Source organism: Psittacula echo (genome assembly GCF_963264785.1).
Source record: "Psittacula echo genome assembly, chromosome: 2".
Classification (NCBI taxonomy): Eukaryota; Metazoa; Chordata; class Aves; order Psittaciformes; family Psittacidae; genus Psittacula; species Psittacula echo.
Window position 1 is genome coordinate 3,338,114 of NC_137737.1, and position 19,089 is coordinate 3,357,202.

The 19,089-nt window shown below is 43.8% G+C and overlaps 1 protein-coding gene across 10 annotated transcripts in view; it reads left to right on the top strand.

The window, feature by feature from the left end:
• Positions 1-3,991: 3,991 nt before the first annotated feature.
• CLASP2 (cytoplasmic linker associated protein 2) overlaps positions 3,992-19,089 on the top strand; it is a 122,639-nt gene continuing 107,541 nt past the window's right edge. For 4 of the 10 annotated variants that reach the window (XM_080639522.1, XM_080639520.1, XM_080639515.1 and 1 more), the window contains exons 1-2: positions 3,994-4,908; positions 15,774-15,852. In XM_080639522.1, the coding sequence (XP_080495648.1) occupies positions 4,714-4,908; positions 15,774-15,852 (274 nt within the window). In that variant the 5' untranslated portion in view covers positions 3,994-4,713. Of the gene's footprint in view, positions 4,909-15,773; positions 15,853-19,089 lie in introns of all 10 variants that reach the window. The other 6 variants (XM_080639513.1, XM_080639516.1, XM_080639518.1 and 3 more) reach the window with 4 other exon arrangements.

Genomic DNA, 19,089 nt, shown 5'->3' on the forward strand with positions numbered 1-19,089 from the left:
AGCAGAGTTCACTGAATGCATTTGTAATAGTTACATCAAGTTTCATCTCTAAGGCCTTCTGAGAAAAAAGGGCAATACTTCAGCTAGCTTGGTACACACATTTCAACATCATTATTGGAACATTCCATTGTGAATTCAGGAAATATGTATCATTTCATTAATCTGCTATTAATTATCGCAGAGGGAGGCTTTAAAATGATTTTTAAAAGTTATCAACAGTTATAAATTCAGCTTCAAAAGATATACCTCATCCTTCTATAATGAATGTTAGGAAAGATGTAAAATAGATACCTATGCAGCACACACAACAAAAATGCCACATTGCTGCTTAAACTATCACAACATGACAGTATTTCACCTCCTGAGAGTACTGAGAAAAGCCTCAATGTACTGATGACCAACCTGCACACACACAAAAGTCTATGGTTACTGCAGAGCACATTAAGAGGAGGTGGTATATGACTGAAGGACACCACCTCCAAGATGCAGCCTGAGCATTTCCCTCAAGCCTCCTGGGTGGAACACGATGCAAAGTGCAGTCTGGGCTGCTGAGGAATCCAACAGGAATGCAAGCACAACTTTCTCACAGATTTCTTGTGCCAGCTTAGGCTACAGCAAGTGCAGTTTATGGGAACTTTCCAAGTGACTCATGTTTAAATTCACTCTATTTTTATTATGGTCTGCACTTGCTACTTGTAATAAAAAGACGCTTTCATCAGAGGGGATTTAAGGGATTTTTATGGTCCTTTCAGTGACAGGATTACATCTTTTGTGCAGGAAGGGTTTTTCAGAAGGGGAAGTCTGTCTGTGGAAGTGACTTTTCTGCTGGAATGACTGACAGGTCTGCTAAAGATCCATAAGTGGGTTGCACGAGGTCTTGGCTTGTAAAAGCTACTATTAGGAAAGGACAGAAGGTAGAAACAGAGCCTCAAACACAGCCCAAGGAAGGACAAGCACAGCTCTCTCCCTCCCCAGCCTGTTTTTCTGTAGGATTCTAGCCTTTTTCAACACAGGATGTTACCTGTGATTGTTGTGCAGCACCCTTGCATAGGATAGGGTGTAGAAACAGGTTTGGTGTGCAGTTCAGGTCGGAAAAGTGCCTTGCTAGATTAGTGCTGTGTACCTCAGCTCCTGCTGTAGCTCCTCTGGTTGCTAGCAAGCAAATCATATCAAAAAGACCAAAGAAAATCTTCATTCTGCATTCAATTACAGGACTTAATTGCTCTACAAAATATTACACATTGTACAAATACACAAGAGTAGTGGATTTACACTCACATGCTTGCATATCAAAAAGAAGATTGCATTCCAAAGGAAGAAATCTCCTTACCGAGAATAAGAGGCTTTAAAAGATCTTTGAACAAAAATGCCTTCTCTCTGGAGCCTAGCCCACATCCCAAGGTACAGAGTCCATTAGGACTTGGTGAGAACATCTAACTGCAAACCCTGATCTTGGTCCAAGCTGGGGGCTGCTCTAGACCAAACATTACAGCGCTACTCCTGCCTTGCTAGAAGAAACAAGCATCCCGCAGCTTTATTTGCCAAATTAAAATGCTATTTGTTTGCAGAGGAAAACAAACATGAACCAACATTTATTGATCCCACAAGAAACTTTATTCTTCTTAGTGCTAGGGTTTCAGATGAAAATGCCTTGATCTTATTAGAACACCTCATGCTAAAAAGGGCTACCAATTTTCCAGTGCTGTATCTGTGTTCACATAGTGTAAAGGCACTAGTCACTGCAGGTAGTAACAGGATGAAATGCAGTAGCTGAAACCTCTGATTTTACAGGGACACAGTTATTTTCTCCTGTGTTTTCTAAGAAAAAGAAAACATGTAAGGGAAAAAAAAAAAAAAGCCACATATCCCAGCATGGCTTTTTGCCCTTCACATAGCTTTGTGGTGCCGTCTTTGGGTTGACAAAATAGTTTCAGAATTTCAAGTGTGTGTCTTATTATACTTTATCCTTCTCCTCAGCTTCAGCACTAGTCACAGCAATTAGATTACCTCATCAGTGTACGAAATCTTTGAATCAAGAGAAAAGCCAGTATCACGAGATTAACCCCCTCTTTTTGCATAGGATTTTCTGTCTGAAGAGATTGACATTAACTTGGACTATAATGAAAGGTCCATTTTAAATCACTCAGGGTTTTTTGTTTGGTTTTTGTTTTTCCAGCAAGTTTGGTGGTTTGGAAACCATTTACAGTTCTTGATACTCCAAGAGTCCAGTATAATCTACTCAGTTCTTTTGTATTTAGCCAATCTTATTAGATCAACAGTTACTGTTAAAACTTTCACAGCAAGAAGTTTACTTTCTAAACTTGCACTAAAAAAATGTAACAGTGCAGTTTTACTTTTTTAACATACATTTTTCAATTTCCAGCAGTTTCTCAAGTGCCATTTTCAATAAAAGAAAATTCCATACCATGTAAATGGCACACACAGGACGAGAAGTATTCAGCTCCATTGAAAATGACGGTTCTTTACATGTGCCCAGGGAAATCCATTGTGAAAGCATGATGAGCAGTTCACAATCTTTTTGTAAAATTACAATAAGCTTGAAGTACCATACATACATTCCTGCTTTAAACCATAATAATCTTTTAATAGCAATCTTTTAAACCATCTTCATTATTGTAATGCCTAGGGACCAGCCAAGCGTGGGATTCTGACTTTGCCACATCACACCAAAATCAACAGAAGGCTGCTTGTGGCCCTGCTTTCTGCTATGCCTGTGGATGGAGATCTCTTCTTCTGCCAGATGAACCCCCTGAGCCAGGCCTCTGCAAAGCCACACAGAAACCAGCACACAGAACAGAAGTGCAGAATTCCTGAAAATGGGATTTTGAGAGAAGCAGGACCACTGTAGCACCAGTTTAGTTTGGTTTACACTGCTGTGAAGCTGCAGTTTGCAGGCATGGTTCCTCAGTCAGTTTATACCTGTAAATCCATTTATACCTGTATATCCATATAGTTTATACCTGTATATCCATTCCTGCAGCCAAACGAAGGGAGTTCCTCACTATGCTGCAGACTCAACCTTCCCCAGTGTCAGGGCTAATGAGGGAAAAAACAGGCAGATTGTGCTGATCTGGAACTAAACTAAGCTTTCACGATATAATGGCTCCCATTGACAGAGGTCCCACCAACCCTTCTCTCCTCCATACTGCTTCTGGCTGGCTGATTCTACTTCCCCTGCTCCGAATCTGGCACTTGCTTAAGTGAGGCAGTTTAGGAATCTGGATTAGCAAAAAGCTAATTCTGTTGGGAAAGGAAAAAAAGGAGAAAAATCAATAAAATAAAATCTCCCTGAATTGTTTACATGGGAGTCAAATAAACACCAGCCCTGGTGTCAGAAAGGGAAGGATTGTACACCACTAACCCATGTCACTGCGGGCCTCATCTACAGAGTTTTCAAACACTTCCCGGTACAGTGACTCCCCCACTGCTGGGAGCAGCCTGTTCCAATGCCTGAGCACGCTCTCTGTGAAGAAACTTTTCCTCATCTCCATATAAACTCCCTCTGGCGCAGCTTGAGGCCGTTTCTTCTTGTCCTATCGCTTGTAACTTGGGAAACCGACCACGCCTCACTCCATCCTCCTGTCAGGCAGTTGTAGGGAGCGATAAGGTCCCCCTGAGCCTTCTCTTCTCCAGACTAAACCCCCCAGGTCCCTCAGCCGTTCCCCCGAGCACCCTTCCCAGCACAACCCTGGGGCACAGCACCCTCCTCCCCGCCTGCCCAGTTTCTCAACGCTTCTCCTTCCTCTCCCTCCTCCGCACCGCCTGCCCTCAAGGCGCCGCTGGCCCGGCGGGGACCCACTGCGCATGCACCTCCTACCACAGGTCCCGTAGAGGTGGGAGGGGTGGAGGGAGGAAAGGGGGCGGAGCCAGGCGGAGAGGGGCGGGGCCTCTGTGTGCCACGCCCTGGTCCTCTGGCGCCGGCAGGGGCGGCCCGGGGGGGAGTTCGACTTCCCTGGGACGCTGGCGGTGCTTTGGGGAGGACGGGTCTGGCCCAGGCCGCGGTAGTCGCTGACGGGGAAAGAGTCGCGGAGCCGGGACCCGCTGAGGCGAAGTTTGGAAGCTGCCCCGCGGGCGAGCAGGGGGAGGAGGGGCCGCAGACCTTGGCGTCGGGAGCATGAGCGGTCCGCCCCGGCCTCGCCATTGCTGCTGCGCCCGTGGGAGGACGGGCCGGTGCCCGCGGCCGTGAGGGGGATCGCTCCGCCGCGCCGGCGGCTGCTCCCGTGGGGATCCCGTAGCTGCCCGCCCTCCGCTGAGGCGCCTGCGAGCCCTCTCCGCCCCGCAGGGCGAGACTGGACGATTGCTGTCGATTTCCCTTCTCCCGGGCGGGGGAAGAGGAGGAGCGGCTGCCGGGAGCCCTCCCGGGATCCCCCTGGGACGACGCGGAGGCGGCTGGAAAGCCCCTCGCCTGAGGCGGCCGCTCCCGCCGCCCGCTGCGCCCACCGCCCCTCACCTCAGCTTCCCCCGCGGGCGGAGGCCGGCGGGAGCCTCCCGGGCCCCTGGCGGCGGCGCATGGGGGCGACGGGCGCGGGGCCGGGGCGCAGCGGGCGAGGGGAGGCCCCGTGAGGGCAGCGGCCCTGCCGGCACTGCCGGGCGCGTCCCGTCCCCTCCCCGCCCTGCCCGGGCCCAGCTCTCGGCGCTGACGCCGGGCGGCTCCTCTCGTCTCTGAAGAAACTTTTCCCGTGTCGGGCGAGGATGGATCCGGGCGGTCTGGAGTACTTCTGCGAGCAGGTACAGCAGAAGGATGTGGCCCGCAGGATGCAGGTCGGGCAGGAGCTGCTGGAGTACCTGAGCGACCCGGGGCGCTGCTCTGAGGTGGAGCAGGACCTGCAGCGCTTGGACAAGGTGATCGACGAACTGACCACATGGGTCAACTCCAGCAACTTCAAGGTGAGGCTGCGGGGACGCTCGGTGCGGGAGCGACCATGATTCATCATGGCAGGGAGGTGCGGGGCTCCGCGCTGCTTCGTTATCGGATACGAGCAGGAATAAAACGGCGTTTACATCGGGTTTTATCCCTGCTCCGATAAAAGAAAACTCGGAAATTTTTGGAGGGTGTGTGTGCTGGTTAACGTTTTCTTATTTCTGTTTCTCTGCTCTGAAAGAAGCAGTAATGCGAGTTTCATTTATGCTTTTGTCGCTGGTTGAACGTTTTTGGACGTAATATCAAAACTAAACCAAACCACACAACTGCTTTGCATACCCGGGCTGTGTTTCTTATTTTGAAACGAGATAAGTGGTGATTTTTCCTTCCCCCCTCTCATTCCGTGCTCTCTGTATTTGGGTGTAGCGTTTCCTGGATTGCCATGGTTTTCTGTAGGCCGTAGGAGTGCTGTCTCACCGGGTTTGTGCCGCACCGGGCGTGTTTGACACGGTTTAATGGATAATATGCTGCTGGGGGTTCCCATTGTGAGTTTGAAGCTGTTTTCCCGTCTCCAGGTGACTTTCCCGGCCGTGGGAAGTTGTGCGGTGTCTCCGCAGCCGCCGATGATGACTCACGTTTCGTGGCGTGTTGTGTGTGCGCGTTTCAGACCGAGCTGCCAGGAAGCAGCGATCGCTCCAGCGATCCTCCTGTGATATGTGTCCATAGTTCTGACGTTGGCCAGCTGATAAGGCGGTTGACAGTGTAGTTTTCTTACCGGGGACAGCCGTGTTCGCAATAGCGACTTGTATTAATTAATTAATTAATAAACTCGGCGTGCCGCTGGCCCGGATCCGCGCTCCCGTCGGCTGGCGGCGGTGTCGGGCTGCGATTGCGCTAGGCTCTCTAAGCCCAGCCAGGTCCGCCCTTCCCTCCGCAGCGCGAGTCGGGTTGTGGAAGGGACCGTAAAGCTCATCCAGCTGCAACCCCCTGCCACGGGCAGGGACACCTTTCATTAGACCAGGTTGCTCCAAGCCCCGTCCAACCTGAATGCAGTGCAACTCTGTGCAGGGATGGGGCTCATTCCCTTCACTCATTGTCTTGACTTGTAAGATGATTGACTTGCACTTTGGGCCTCTGGACTCGTTGTGAGGTTATAATGATTTTTTTCTCATCTGCTTAGGCGCAGAAAGCAGACATAGGAGTAACTTTGGGGCAGTTTGTTCATTAAATGAGGTTGTTTTTTTTTTTAATCAGTGTTTGCACGTAGCCCATCTAAGTTTCAAGTTCCCTTCTAAGTCTCAATAAGGCTTTACTTTGTTTGTACGTGTGATGTTTTTATTTTGAAGCATGTTCGTCATTAAAGGTCAGGTTAGCTTGAGAAAATAATGTGGACAAGTATGATTTATTTGCCTTTAAATTCCTCATCTGAGGGCAGTTGCTGATGACAAGTGATTACTGTGAAACCTAGGGAGGTTTGTAAAGAGGAGTAGGTATTAATTATCTCAACAAGGTAATATGGAAGTTTCCTTTTGCTCTTTTAAATTGTCAAAATTGGGCCTTAATTCTTGAAATCTGCTTTTCAAGATGAGTGTTTCATAACGTGGGACATTCTGCTTGCTGCTAAGGTAAGGTGATAGGGCTCCTTGGCTGTTAGGACTGCAGGACAAATGAGAATATGTAGCACTCCCGATCACAAGCCTCAGTCGTGCAAGATGAGTTTTAAAAACTACTTGCATAATAACTGAAGTATTTTTGTTATCTCTTCTCTATATCCACTTACTGGGGGCTCTTTACGTATACGGTGCTCTATTTCAAAGCATGTTATATGCATTATATTAGCTGCAGCAGCACAGGATCTTGGATGTTTTGCTCATGATCAGTTCCAGTATTCCTGGCTGTGGTGGCAGCATCTGCTGCTTCAAAACAAAAATACTCTGGAAAACTGTGCTTTGCATCTTACGTGCCTGTTTTACCTTATGCAAGCATAGGTGTAACTCAAATGTTAAATCTGAGTTTGCTGAAAAACTCAGTACCTGTATGATATAATCAAGTAATGCGTGCCCCAGGTTTACGTTTATTTTCAAGGAAAATATTCAAGTAATCTTCATCTTTGACTACTGTATTTTTTTAGTAATTTGTTGGTGTCTTTTTCCTGTGCTGAGTGACAAGTGGGGAATACTGGAGGGAATTTTAAAGGAGACATTATTTCCGCTGTATTGGTATGGATGACGAGGGAATAACTAATGTAGCTTGGCCTGGATACGCCTTATCTTGCTTTCGTGTGCAGACTCCATTCTTGCATGCAGTGCACAGTGATGACCACACTGAAAGAGAAGATGCGTGATCTTGGAGCTCAACTCTCGCTAACTCTCTGCTGTATCTGAGAAGAAAAAACTCCATAAAATGCCACCTGGAAAGTGCCTGTCTCACATAACCAAAAGAGAAAGGGTCTGAAGGGAATAGAAATAGAGGAATTGATTGGGCAGACTTGATAATGAGTGGGGAAAAAGGGAAGAGGTGTTCAGTAAACAAATGTGGACAATCTCTGAGATTGAATTGACTTGTCTCAGACAGGATTTAGTTATCCAAATAGTGCTTTTAATTTTCTGAAGTTTCCAGCTGTTTATAGTGGTTTAATAAGCAACCTGGCAGTTCTAACCTAAGAAAGCAGATAGCAGAATTTCTGAGTTGATCTAGCTCATTGAGGTGGAAAATGCAATTACCTGGGTGAGTTACTGGTAAATCAAAAAGGTGGGAGTAAGAACGTGTTGACTCATCTGCAGACGGAGTTCTGGTGCAAGTTGGTTGTGGAGCACTGGGAGTGACCTAGAGAGATATGAGTCATTAAAGGCTGATCTTAATGGTGTATTACGGGGACTTCAGCTACCAGGTCTGTGCAGTCATGGATGAATTACTTTCCACGACTGTTGGAAACTTTACAAGGCCGGGGAGCACCCAGATTTATTTTGTATCTCATTAGAATGAAAGAGCTGCTCACTGAACTAAATATTGTTTGTTTGGTGTCCTGGTATTATGAGCTCATTTATTTCAGGTTGGTTGGGACTGACCTCTCTCCTCCTGCAATTCAGAGGTTTCAGTTTGGCTTGGGTTTTTTTGCCTGGCATAATGACTGGTTTCCTAAGGCTGTGAGGAATAGTGGAGAAACAAAGTAAGAGTGGTGAATTCTGAAAGCTTTTTAAGGAGTAGGTCTGTCGGATGCAAAGTATTAAGAGATGGGTGCTAGTACTCTTTTGCTGGTATTTGTTCTCCTCAAACTCTGAACTGTTCGGCAACTTCAGCAAATTGGAATAGTGCTAATGTTTGCAAACTTCAAGCAGTAAATTAATTCCCCATTCTGTGCGGGTATCGCAACTGATACTTGCTGGCTTTACTGGGTTAACTTGAATGTTCAGCTATGTATATGTGAGTTTTACCACATATCTTCATGTCTTTCTGGTACTAGATAGTCACTTGAAATAATTGCAAGGTTACCTGACTTTATACAGTCTGGTGGCTAAAACTGTTCTGTGTCTGACTCTAATAACAGGGAAATCTGCTTTGAACATCTGCTAAAGAGATGGAGGAGGAAGAAGTACTCTACTCAAGAAGCACCTTTGCAAGCTGTTCATGTATTGTGTTTGGCTTTTTTAAGCCCACCAAAATCAAATAGTTACCCTCATAAAATTTCCTTTGAGCAATAAAACCACCTTTTAGTTCTTTATGCAAATTACACCTGATCAGAAGTAATAAAAACTGACTAAAATTCTGGTGGTTTCTAAAGATAATTTTTGTAAGAGTGATCAGCAATGTTTGTGGCCGAGAGTCATTTTGGGGTTTCTTACCTTTGTAGTCAACGTTTTAGCTTGGTTTATTTCTCAGCTGCAACAGGAAAATAGCCAATAATCACTGGGTTTATGTCAGAGGAGCAGATTGTTTGCCATGCAAAACCAAAAAATTGGGTATCTCCCAGTCTTTTGCTGATAGTGTGGATAACCTGTTTCTTTTAGGCAAATCCTTGGAATTATCTTTTATTTTATGCTCCCTGCAGAGTGAGATTTTTCTCCTTGGCTTTGTTTGTCTCAACCCCAAATACTGAAAGGTACTGACATGCCAGTGATGTTATTGTTGCAGTTTTGTATTTCCTTAGTTTGGCAAGTGTTTGTTTTGGTTTGTCTTCAGTTCAACAGAAGGCCGGCAGGAGGAGCTTTCGATTGCCGGAGGGGAAGATCTGAACTGGGGTTTTGCAGATAGGTTAAGACAAGTGTCCAGGATGTTTGTCTCAAGTCCTTGCACAGAGAGACGGCAGTCGTTATAACTTCATTGACCGCATATAAGTATGTGAAGTGGGAGCTGGAATTTGTAATTGTTCGAACAAAATGGAGATGGGATCTGGAAAAAAACCAAAGGTTCAGAAATAAAGGTGAAGTCCTACATTTCAGTAAAATAATTGAACACACATGCAGGATGTGGGACATGGGATTAAGTAAAGGTCCTTAGGAAGAAAGTGTATGGGTTGTTTTTGAGCTGAAGTTGAACACAAGCCAACACAAAAGCAAATGCTATATTGAGTTATAGGACTGTAACTTGCAGGACAGAAAAATGGAAGAACAGAGGTCCCACCTAAACCTTTATTCTTCAGTTACTGCATAGATCCTGATATTTCCTTTGCCTTTATTAGGAAATAGTGGTGATTTGAATGTCTTTGCTGGAGGAGCAGCGTTTGACTTTGAGCTCTTTGCTGAACTTCGTTATTCCTTATTTCAGGTTTGTTTCATTTGGCTATGTGGGAGCTACTTGCCTTATTCCTGTGTAATGAGAATGTGATTCAACTTGTCCATGTATGAATCCAGTTTTAGTTTTCAAGCTCAAGTATTTGATTCTTTCTTGAGTAATAATTGCTATTTTTTCATGTATTATTTATGTTCTGTTGGTAGAGTGTTAAATAAACTATTAGCCAAATAAACAAATCTTCAGAAGGCAAGGGACACTTGCAACAAGTTTTAATTATTTGAAGTATAATTAAAACTAGTTTTGTCCAGCGTTTAATTACTAATGTGGGATATATAGTCTCAAACTCCCAGGCATCTCCTCCAGAGGTGGAACTTGCAGTTCTCAGTAGTTTTGCAGCTTCAGTTTGTGTAATCCAGCCTAACTGTAGTCCCTGTTGAAACAGCAGCTGTGCTTCTCCTGGCCAGGCATTCCCACGATCACTCTTGAGGCAATTCCCTTTCTGTTGAAAGTTGAATTCATTTTCCAGCATTTCAACAAGCTGATTGGACTGATTCTGCAGGAGTTTTAAGTGCGTACCAGGTCAAATATGCCTGCAGGTCAAGAGGGAGAATGGGGTATCCCTTTTAGCCTGCAGTTTGCTTTGGGTGTGACTAGAGACCATTTCCAAGCTCTGTGCAGTATGCAAGAGAGGTGCTTCCTTCAGAATGGAGTTCACAGCAGTCAACACATGAGCCATATGTAGTTCCACATGTGCTCATAGTGGTGTTGCCCATTTAGAGCAGTTTCTTTCTTTCCCTGGCTGCTGAATGACCATGGTGCGTCTGCCTTCATTGCTCTGATGCGAGTGCATGGAAGGCTGTACAGTGGACAGGCTTAGGGAAGATCTCTGGCTAGGGAGATGCTTTCTCTTGTTCACTTGTGGCACTGGCTTTCTAAAGCAGGTTACTCCTCAGCTCCGTGAATACTTGTCTCCTCATAGCAGAAGAGCTGGTGCAAGGGGTATGAGTAAGTAGTAGAATAATAGGAAGAAATCACTGTGTGTTTAATACAGTTTTAACAAAGAAGAAATGGGAAGGGAAATAAGAGACCTTGGGCATGAAAACAATTATATTCTTTTGGAAGAATAAAGTCCTAAAGTAAAGTGGTTTTTGTTCTTCTCCATCAACAAGCTTAGAAAGGTTTTCAAGTGCAATTGTTGGGAGGGGTAGGGTAGGTGGAAAGCTTTTTCCTTTTTTTTTTTTTTCTTTTAATTTATATAAAATTTATTCTAAAGAGAAATGCAATACTTACGTCTCATTCTCTTCTCACTGAGCACTGCTTTTAAAGACGTTCCATCTTCAAACTTCTTGCACTGCAGCACGTAAAGTTTAAGCCAGACAATCTCAAAAAGAAAACGGTTTAAAATGTCAGGGGTTGCTCTGTGGCATAGTTCTGTTTTATACTCACTGTCCTTGGAACAGTGTCTATGAAAAATCTATGACTGTGGTAAAGGGAGGAATGTTCCATGTATGTGTGAAGCAAACTGTAGATATTCCTCTGATGGATCAAAGCTGGAGGCAGTGCACTACACACTTCAGAATACTGATTGCTGAGTTGTCACAGAATACAGAGCAATTTGGAGATCCCACTTTCAGTCTGAACTCAAATCAGCTTGAAAATCATGAGAGATTTTGAAGTAACAGAAGGGTGTAAATGTTTCTGAGTGTTACTGATGTGTTCTTCAGAACTGGGTAAATGTTTCTTTACTAATGCTGGGGGGGAGGAATGTTCTAGTTCCTAACTTGGGGGAAGGGCAGTAAACCAGATTTATGAAGTTCTGAAATGTTTATGACGGCACTATGCCTGCTTGTTTTGGCTGCTGTACAGGAGAGGTCAAAACAACAAGGACTTCCCAGATCCATGCTTGTTGAGAAGGACCTCTGAGGGAACCAAGCCTTTTCAGTGCTGAGCTATGTTCATCAGCCTGTGGTTAAATCTGGGTAATTCATTCAGTCATCCTCTCATAGTGCGGTGACTTGCACCATGGAGCTGAAATGATTTGTGCTTGGCCCTCACAGGAGGATTATGAAGGGAAGATTATCCTGGGGAGTTTGGTAGTCTGTACTGCTTTTGAGACTTTGAGGTTGCAGCTGATGAGTGGCTTTAACAGTAGCAGAGATCTGATACTCTCAGCAGGGTCTTAGCTTGTAGTCCAAATTAGGGTTGCAAAACACTGCTTTGAAGTCAGTAAACTTGCATTTTTAGGTAGAGAAGGCTCTGCATTTGCTGAAGAATTGCGACTCAAATTGTTGAGCTTCAAGACTTCATGGTCGGTTACCAGCAATCCTCTTTCCTGGCAGTGTGAAGTGATGTGATATACATACTACTAAATAAAAACAGATGGTACAGATCTTGGATCTTTGTCATTGTGTCATTGTACCCTTGAAGATGGAGGAAGTATGAGAATGGAAATAATGCTTTCTTGTCAATTAAGATCTCTAAGGTACAGATGACGTGTGGCAGCTTCAGCTGCCGTGACTGCAGTTTTGGCTGCTTGTCAGTGGAGGCAGCTGCCCTGCTGACTCTGAGGGGGAGAACTGAAGTTCACTTGTCCCAGGGAGCATGGAGTCTAAGGATAACCTGGGTGGGACTGGAGAACCACCTGGGCTGAAGAAACAACCAAGGAAAATAGGAGAGTCCTTCTGCCTGTGGAGCTGGGGCAGGTTTTGGTATCTGTGCATGTTTTTGGATTAAGGGAAGGAATGGAACGTGGTAGATCTCAGCAAAGTGGGTATTGTGGAAAGAGCTGGAGTGGAAAACAGTAAAGGAGCAAAAAGTGATGGAGTATCCTGTGAACTAGGGAAGAAGTGTATTCAGGGAGATGAGTAAAGAGAGCTACATAAGAAACTCTTCCAGGAGAGCTGGAAAAGGAACAAGCTGCAGAGCAAGAAATAGGCTCAATTCATAATCACATTTTGGTTGGAACATCTGGACTTCACTGAAGAGTCTGGTCCTTTCCAGAGCAGATAAAATATTTCTCAGTCAAGTTGCCAGTTTTATTGTGATCCAGGAAGTCCAGGACAGTCCTGAGCACTGGTTTGTTAGAGAACAGCTCAACAACCAATCAACTCCAGTTCAAATAAGTCTTAATTTCTTTTGTGAACCTCAAATATAGTGTTTGAGTGCATTAAACAATAGTGAGCTGATGAATTGGCCTCAGCATACAAAGGCCTTTCTTGGCAGCAGGCAAAAAGGCTTAATGAATGCAGAGTAAAAAACAGATCCAATGGTTTTAATCCCAGAAGAAATACATCCCTCACTGAAGTGAGTGGGAAAGAACCATGGTGCTGTTGAGAGGTTTTGCTGTCCATAGTGGAGAGCGTGTGTTGGTACACCATCCCACACAGTGTCTGAGGGGTTAGACCCTGTTTCTTTCAGGTCAGCTCTACCTGACTTGTGCATTGTTCTTGTTTGTTTTGCTTGAATGCTGCTCTCTTGGTCCCCTGTCAGTCATTAAAGGCTCCTTCCAAAGGGCTGCTTGGATCATATCTACCAGGAGATACGGAAACTCAGAACGTTGTGTATCAAAGCAGAGAAATGTAAGACCTATTTACAAAACCAGTGGGGTAGTTTATTTGATGTACTCTGTAGTGGTATGCTTCAGTTGACTTGTTTTGAAACACGGAATGTGAGCCAACTTGGTAGCTAGAGCAGTTTCCCACTACTTCAAGCCTGAGGTCACATCCTATTTTCTGTAGATATTTCTTACCTGTTGTCATTTCAAAGGTGCAGACCACAGGGGACTTTGCATGAGCTCAAGCCATATGTGCTTTACTTTTTCAAATCTCTGAGGTGCTGCTGTTTGTAATGGAAGAAGTCTTCAAGAGGGATTTTAGTAAGACAATCAAATGCGTGGAGCAGAGGGAAACTCTCTGTAAGTACCGTTGCAGAAGGAAAGGCTGCGTTTTATGCATTAATAGACTTCTAAATACATGCATAGGAAGGGTATCTTAAAAGCTGCCACTGGAAGCCTAGTCTAAGGTGGAGCTTGTAATCAGGAAACAGAAGCATAGGAAAATTATGCATATCCAGAATGAAATCCTTACTGCGTTCAGGCATCACTCTCTAGATTGAATTTTTGTCTCAGGTCTCATAAAACTTTACAATCTGGAAAAGAACATTAAAGGGAAGAGCTTTTGGGAAACTTTGATGTTACCATAAAAGCTGACTTATGTTTTTTGGTCTAAGTTGCCAATTATAGTGTTCTGTTTTCTCACCCTAAGCTGTAGATGCAGTCACCTGTTGGCAATATATTAAGTCAGTGATGCCATCCATTTGTATTTGCTCTTCTCTGTTTTAGTATGTAATAAAATGGGGTGAATTTCCACATAAGTTGTACTAACTTGAAACTAAGTTTTGTTCCCCTTGTTTAAAAGGAGGTCTGTTGTACTAATAATGACTTGATTAAAATCCCCTTAATTATGTGGTTGCTTCAGATCCGAGGTTTTCTGGGGACCATATTTGTCTAGTTTCCTGTGGAAACACAGCTCATGGGATCTGGTGTGCATGGGCCACGTGCATTCACATTCCTCTCCAGGCGGATTTTCTTTGGCCTGCTGTCTGCTGTGGACCATTGTGACAGATAAGGATCTTGCGGAAACAGCGTCGTCCAAGAAAATGTGGTTCCAAGTTGTAGGAAAATAAACAGCTGATAGAGGGGAGTAGCTCTGCTCAGGGCTTCACAGGGAAAAATTTCCAGTGCCTTAACTAGAAAATCCAGAGCAGAAAAAGTTGTTACAAAAGCCCAAGCATCAGGAGCTCCTTCCTTTGGGATTTGCATCTTCGTGGGCAGCAAATTGAGCTAGCTACAAGGTGTGGGAAATGCAGTTCTGGTGTTCATAATGAACTGTGATCGAACATCAGGAATGAAGTCTTGGAACACTGTGCAGGGTAGGGTTAGGGTGAAAAAAAACATCCTGACTTGTTGCAATAATTTAGTTCAACCGCTCATTTCTGATCATGTTTTTGTTTCTCTGTTAGTGGATGTTACTCTCTTGCCTGGTTTCTGATCATAGATGGGAACTTCCTTACAACCCCAGCAGTGTGTTGACCTGCCTCTTCTTCCCTTCCCTTCCCTTCCCTTCCCTTCCCTTCCCTTCCCTTCCCTTCCCTTCCCTTCCCTTCCCTTCCCTTCCCTTCCCTTCCCTTCCCTTCCCTTCCCTTCCCTTCCCTTCCCTTCCCTTCCCTTCCCTTCCCTTCCCTTCCCTTCCCTTTTTTTAAACAAGAACAGATGAAGGGAAATGGAACTTCTCAAGCTGAGCAAGCAGGCGGACAAATGGTGTGGTCTGAACTGCCAGGGAAGGCAGCATTGGCTTCTCTCCCTTGTTTTCTTTTGAGTGTTTGGAAAAAGATGTAATGACCTTAGTGGATGAGCTAAGTAGCCAGATTGAAGTAAGCTCTTAGCATCTGGAAAACTGTTTAAACCATGGAGGCTTCCTAGTTTCTGTTAGTACTTATATTGAGGGGCTTAGTTTTGCATTCTAAGTTGTTTGCTTTTTCTGAGTCTTACAACTGCATCCCTCTCCTTTAGTTTTGTTATTTGGTTGTGAGTTTGTTTGGAGTTCTTTTGTTTTCTGGTTTTTTTTTGCTAAGGCATTCTGGTTGGTTTGTTTCAGCAGCTTAGAGACCTGGTAGAGGAGGAAAGGCCTAAAGCCTCACTGTTACCTGGTTCAAAGGAACTTTGACTTTCATCTAATATCAAGTTCTTCCTCTAGAGTCATCTCTTAAAGGATGGACAGAACTGCAGGCCCTAACATGATCTAGACAGGAAAAAAAAGAAGCTTCTTCCAACTCCTTAGTTCTTATAATTAATAATTTGAATTTTAATGATTTGTAGTTGAAAATATAAAAACATTAATAGTCTTTCTGTTTTAAGGCAAGTACTAAAAAACCTGAACTGCTGTGGTATATGTAAATACACTTGATCCATACCAAACCTATTCTGATGACTTCATCTTCATGAAAGCTTCAAGGAATTATCAGCTCTCTCATTGGAGCTTTAATTTCTGTTTGGGTTAAGATCCAGTCTTTCAGCATGTTTGCATATCTGATTTCTTTAAAATGTATTCTAAAGAATTCCTTAGTGATCTGTTTTATATATCTAATGCTTTTGTTTCAACAGGTAGCACTACTGGGATTAGATGTTTTAGGTGCCCTTGTCGACAGATTATCAGGACGCTTTAAATCCTATATAGGAACTGGTAAGTGAAATACAACTTTATTGTTAAAACCAAGAAGTAAAAGACATTCTCCTCCTTTTCCCCTCTCTCTACCCTGCACAGCAGCTGAAGTCAAACATGTTGAAAGCTTTCTGAGCTAATTATAATATAGTGGTAGATGTCTTATTGCTACTGTTGGAACTTAAGTAATCTGATATTAACTTGTAAGTGTTCATTTCTCATGCAATTGTTGATTTCTGGGTGGTGGTTGGGATTTTTGAGAGGTTCCAGGAGCATCTCTTCAGTAATTAGGTTCATGCTATATAGTTGCTCACCACTCCCATCCTATGTACTCGCTTACCAGTCCCCAAGACAGTCATCTACAAATTACATTGGAACTTAAGTGTTACCTTTAACTTGTGTTGAAGAGTAAAGGTTTTATTTGAGATCACTTTGATTAGAGCCGTATGTCTGCTGAAGCCTGTGGTCTCTGAGGACAATGTGGTCTACCTCCTGTGAGATAACTGTAGCTTTTGGTAGTCTAATCTTTTTATGGGATGGAAAAAAGGACTGTTGTTCTTGTTTGTATTTACTTGAATGACATTCAAATGAATGGATCTGTGTGTGCCTGTATATGAAACAGTTGTGCTAGGAGGTGTGAACAAATGGTACTGCCCAACTCATTTTGCTGGTGTCCTTGAAAAGGGATAGTGCTACTGGAGCATTGACAGTGGTGATGCATCACTGGCTGTTGCTAACAGAAGTTTCTAGCTCTATGTCCTTTCCCAAAGTTTGTGTAACTTACATCTTGTTCCCACATCTCCGGTTACCCCAGATTTTCTGCTACAATGTTAAGCTTCCTTTTCTTTATGTGTCTACTTTTGTATTTAAGAGTTAGGATATCAGCAGCATCTGAAAGTTAGGAACACAAAGCATAGTTTGACAAGTAACTGACCAAACTCACTAGAAGCCTATTTCAGAGTGCTGCAGAACTACTGCAGTAGCGCTGCAAAACTGGAATCTGCTGCTGCTGAGGGTTTTTCTTTCGTTTGTTCTGTACTGGAGCAGTGTAAGGGCACTGAAGCTGTATTGTGCTGTGCAGAATAGTGATTTCTGAATAGTCTGTCACTACACACAGTGCTGAGCTGCAGAGTTTTATTCTGTTTTGATTTATATTTTAATGGTGTGTAACTGAAAATTACAGCAGCTTTATGAAAGGTTGGAAAGCTTTATTCATTTCTCTGGTTTTAAGTGTGAACTACTTCAGAAGAGACTGAAAACACTGTTTGGTTTTGTCCCAGTAGTTGAGTAGCTTGAGATTATGACTCTGTAGCATTTATATTGAGAAAACCAAAAGGAGTACTGGCACTGGGTGACCATGGAACATATGTAACATCAGTAGGCATCTGAAGCTGTGTATTCCACAAGTACCTTTCAGAAGAGCTCAGTGGTAGTGCCTTCTACTGAAACTGGTTTTCTGAGCATCTTCAGAATCAAGACCTGTGGAGTGTACTGTGCTGAATATGCAAGTCACTGTTGTGCATGATCAGCTTTTAGGTAAGCTTGACAGACACCAAAATGTTAGTCTGGTAAAGGCACAAAACAGCCTTTGTTTCAGATGACTTTTACAAGAGAGTGATTTATGGTATGAATTCTCTTCATTCAGTAGCTGTCTCTCCAGGTCTTATAACATGATGTGAATAACTTTCAATTTTTGCCAGTGAAGCAGTCACACGAAAACTTCATTGTAAATGTCTGGCTGTGGGGATAGTCCAGGGTTTATGAGAGTAAGTAAAAGCACACTGGTGAGCAAGAGAACTGCTTCCTTCACCAAAACTTAAAGACCCAGCAGCTTCCCAAAGCATGTTCTGTTAACTCTGTATATTTGGCTTCTAACATAATCTGAGAATGACTCCAGTAAGTCAGCCCAAAGTCTCATGTCTGACAGTGATCTGCAGATGCCTGAAAAGACTTTAAGGCCAGGACAATCATGCACTGATAAACCCTCTCAGTATGATCCCCAAGCTGTCAGTGGCTTTGTAGTTTAGGGTAGCTGAGGCCAATGTCACCTTGTTTTCCTACAGCTGTATCTGGTTAGTTTTTGAGCACACAAAGACATTTGGCTTCTACAGTGTTCTGTAATAAGGCTTAATTATGGAAAATTTTTGTTTTGGGGCTGCCTGATAACCTGATGTTTGCTAGATGTTTTGTTAGAGAGATGAGCTATCGCTTCTTGTCTTCTTGACCGCCATCCTCATTTCACAGATCTCTTCTGTATCTGTCCTTTGCTGTCCTTCTCCCTGCCCTGGGTAAGAGTCCGAGTCTGATTGTTTCTTGTATACACATGGTTCCAGAGTTTTTATTGTTTTTGTTTCCCCTTTCAGAGCCTTTCTGTTGGAGAGCTTTGAATTGAGGCAGCCATAGCAGCACTGATGCAGTGTATGTTTATAGCAGCATAATTTCATTTGGGTTTATTATGTTTCTATTACTGTTGTAATGATTAAGAACCTCTCTTTTTGTTACCTAGTTGCTTCCTGAAAATAGACCTAATATATTCATATATACTGTCTGCTGTAACAACGTGTTTCCTGCGATTCCTAGCAGATTTAGGGTCTGCTGCCCATGGTGGTGTCTCTTCCTCCATGTGCCTTTATCACTTCTTTCCTGTAAGACCCCTTTTTTGAGAACTATGTGAAAATCCAGCTGCACTCTGTCAGCTGAGTTACTTTAAGCAGAGAGCTCTTACAAGTTAGTGAGGTACCACTTAGAACCACACAGACTGATTTGAATTGGAAAGGACCTTAAGATCATCTAGTTCCAACCCCTTGGCATGGGCAGGGACACCTTCCACTAGACAAAGTTGCTCAAAGCCCCATTCAGCCTGGCCTTGAACACTGCCAGGGATGGAGTATTCATAACATCCTTGGGTAACCTGTTCCAGTGCCTCACCACTCTCACGATAAAGAACTTCTTCCTTATACCCAAGCTAAGTCTTCCCTGATTAAGTTTGAAGCCATTACCTCTTGTCCTTTCACTATAGTTCCTGATGCAGAGTTCCTCTCCAGCATCCACTTCTTTTTGTAAAACCTGTATTGTCTCCTCTATGCCGTAGATGACTGTGCATGTACTAACTGACTATAGTGGGTTCTTCACAGATGAAAGTAGAATCACAGAATCATTGAGGTTGAAAAATACCTTTAACATCCTTGAGTGCAAATGTTAGCCCAGCACTGCCAAGTCCACCATGTGCTTATGATTAACGACATTGCATGCTCTCTG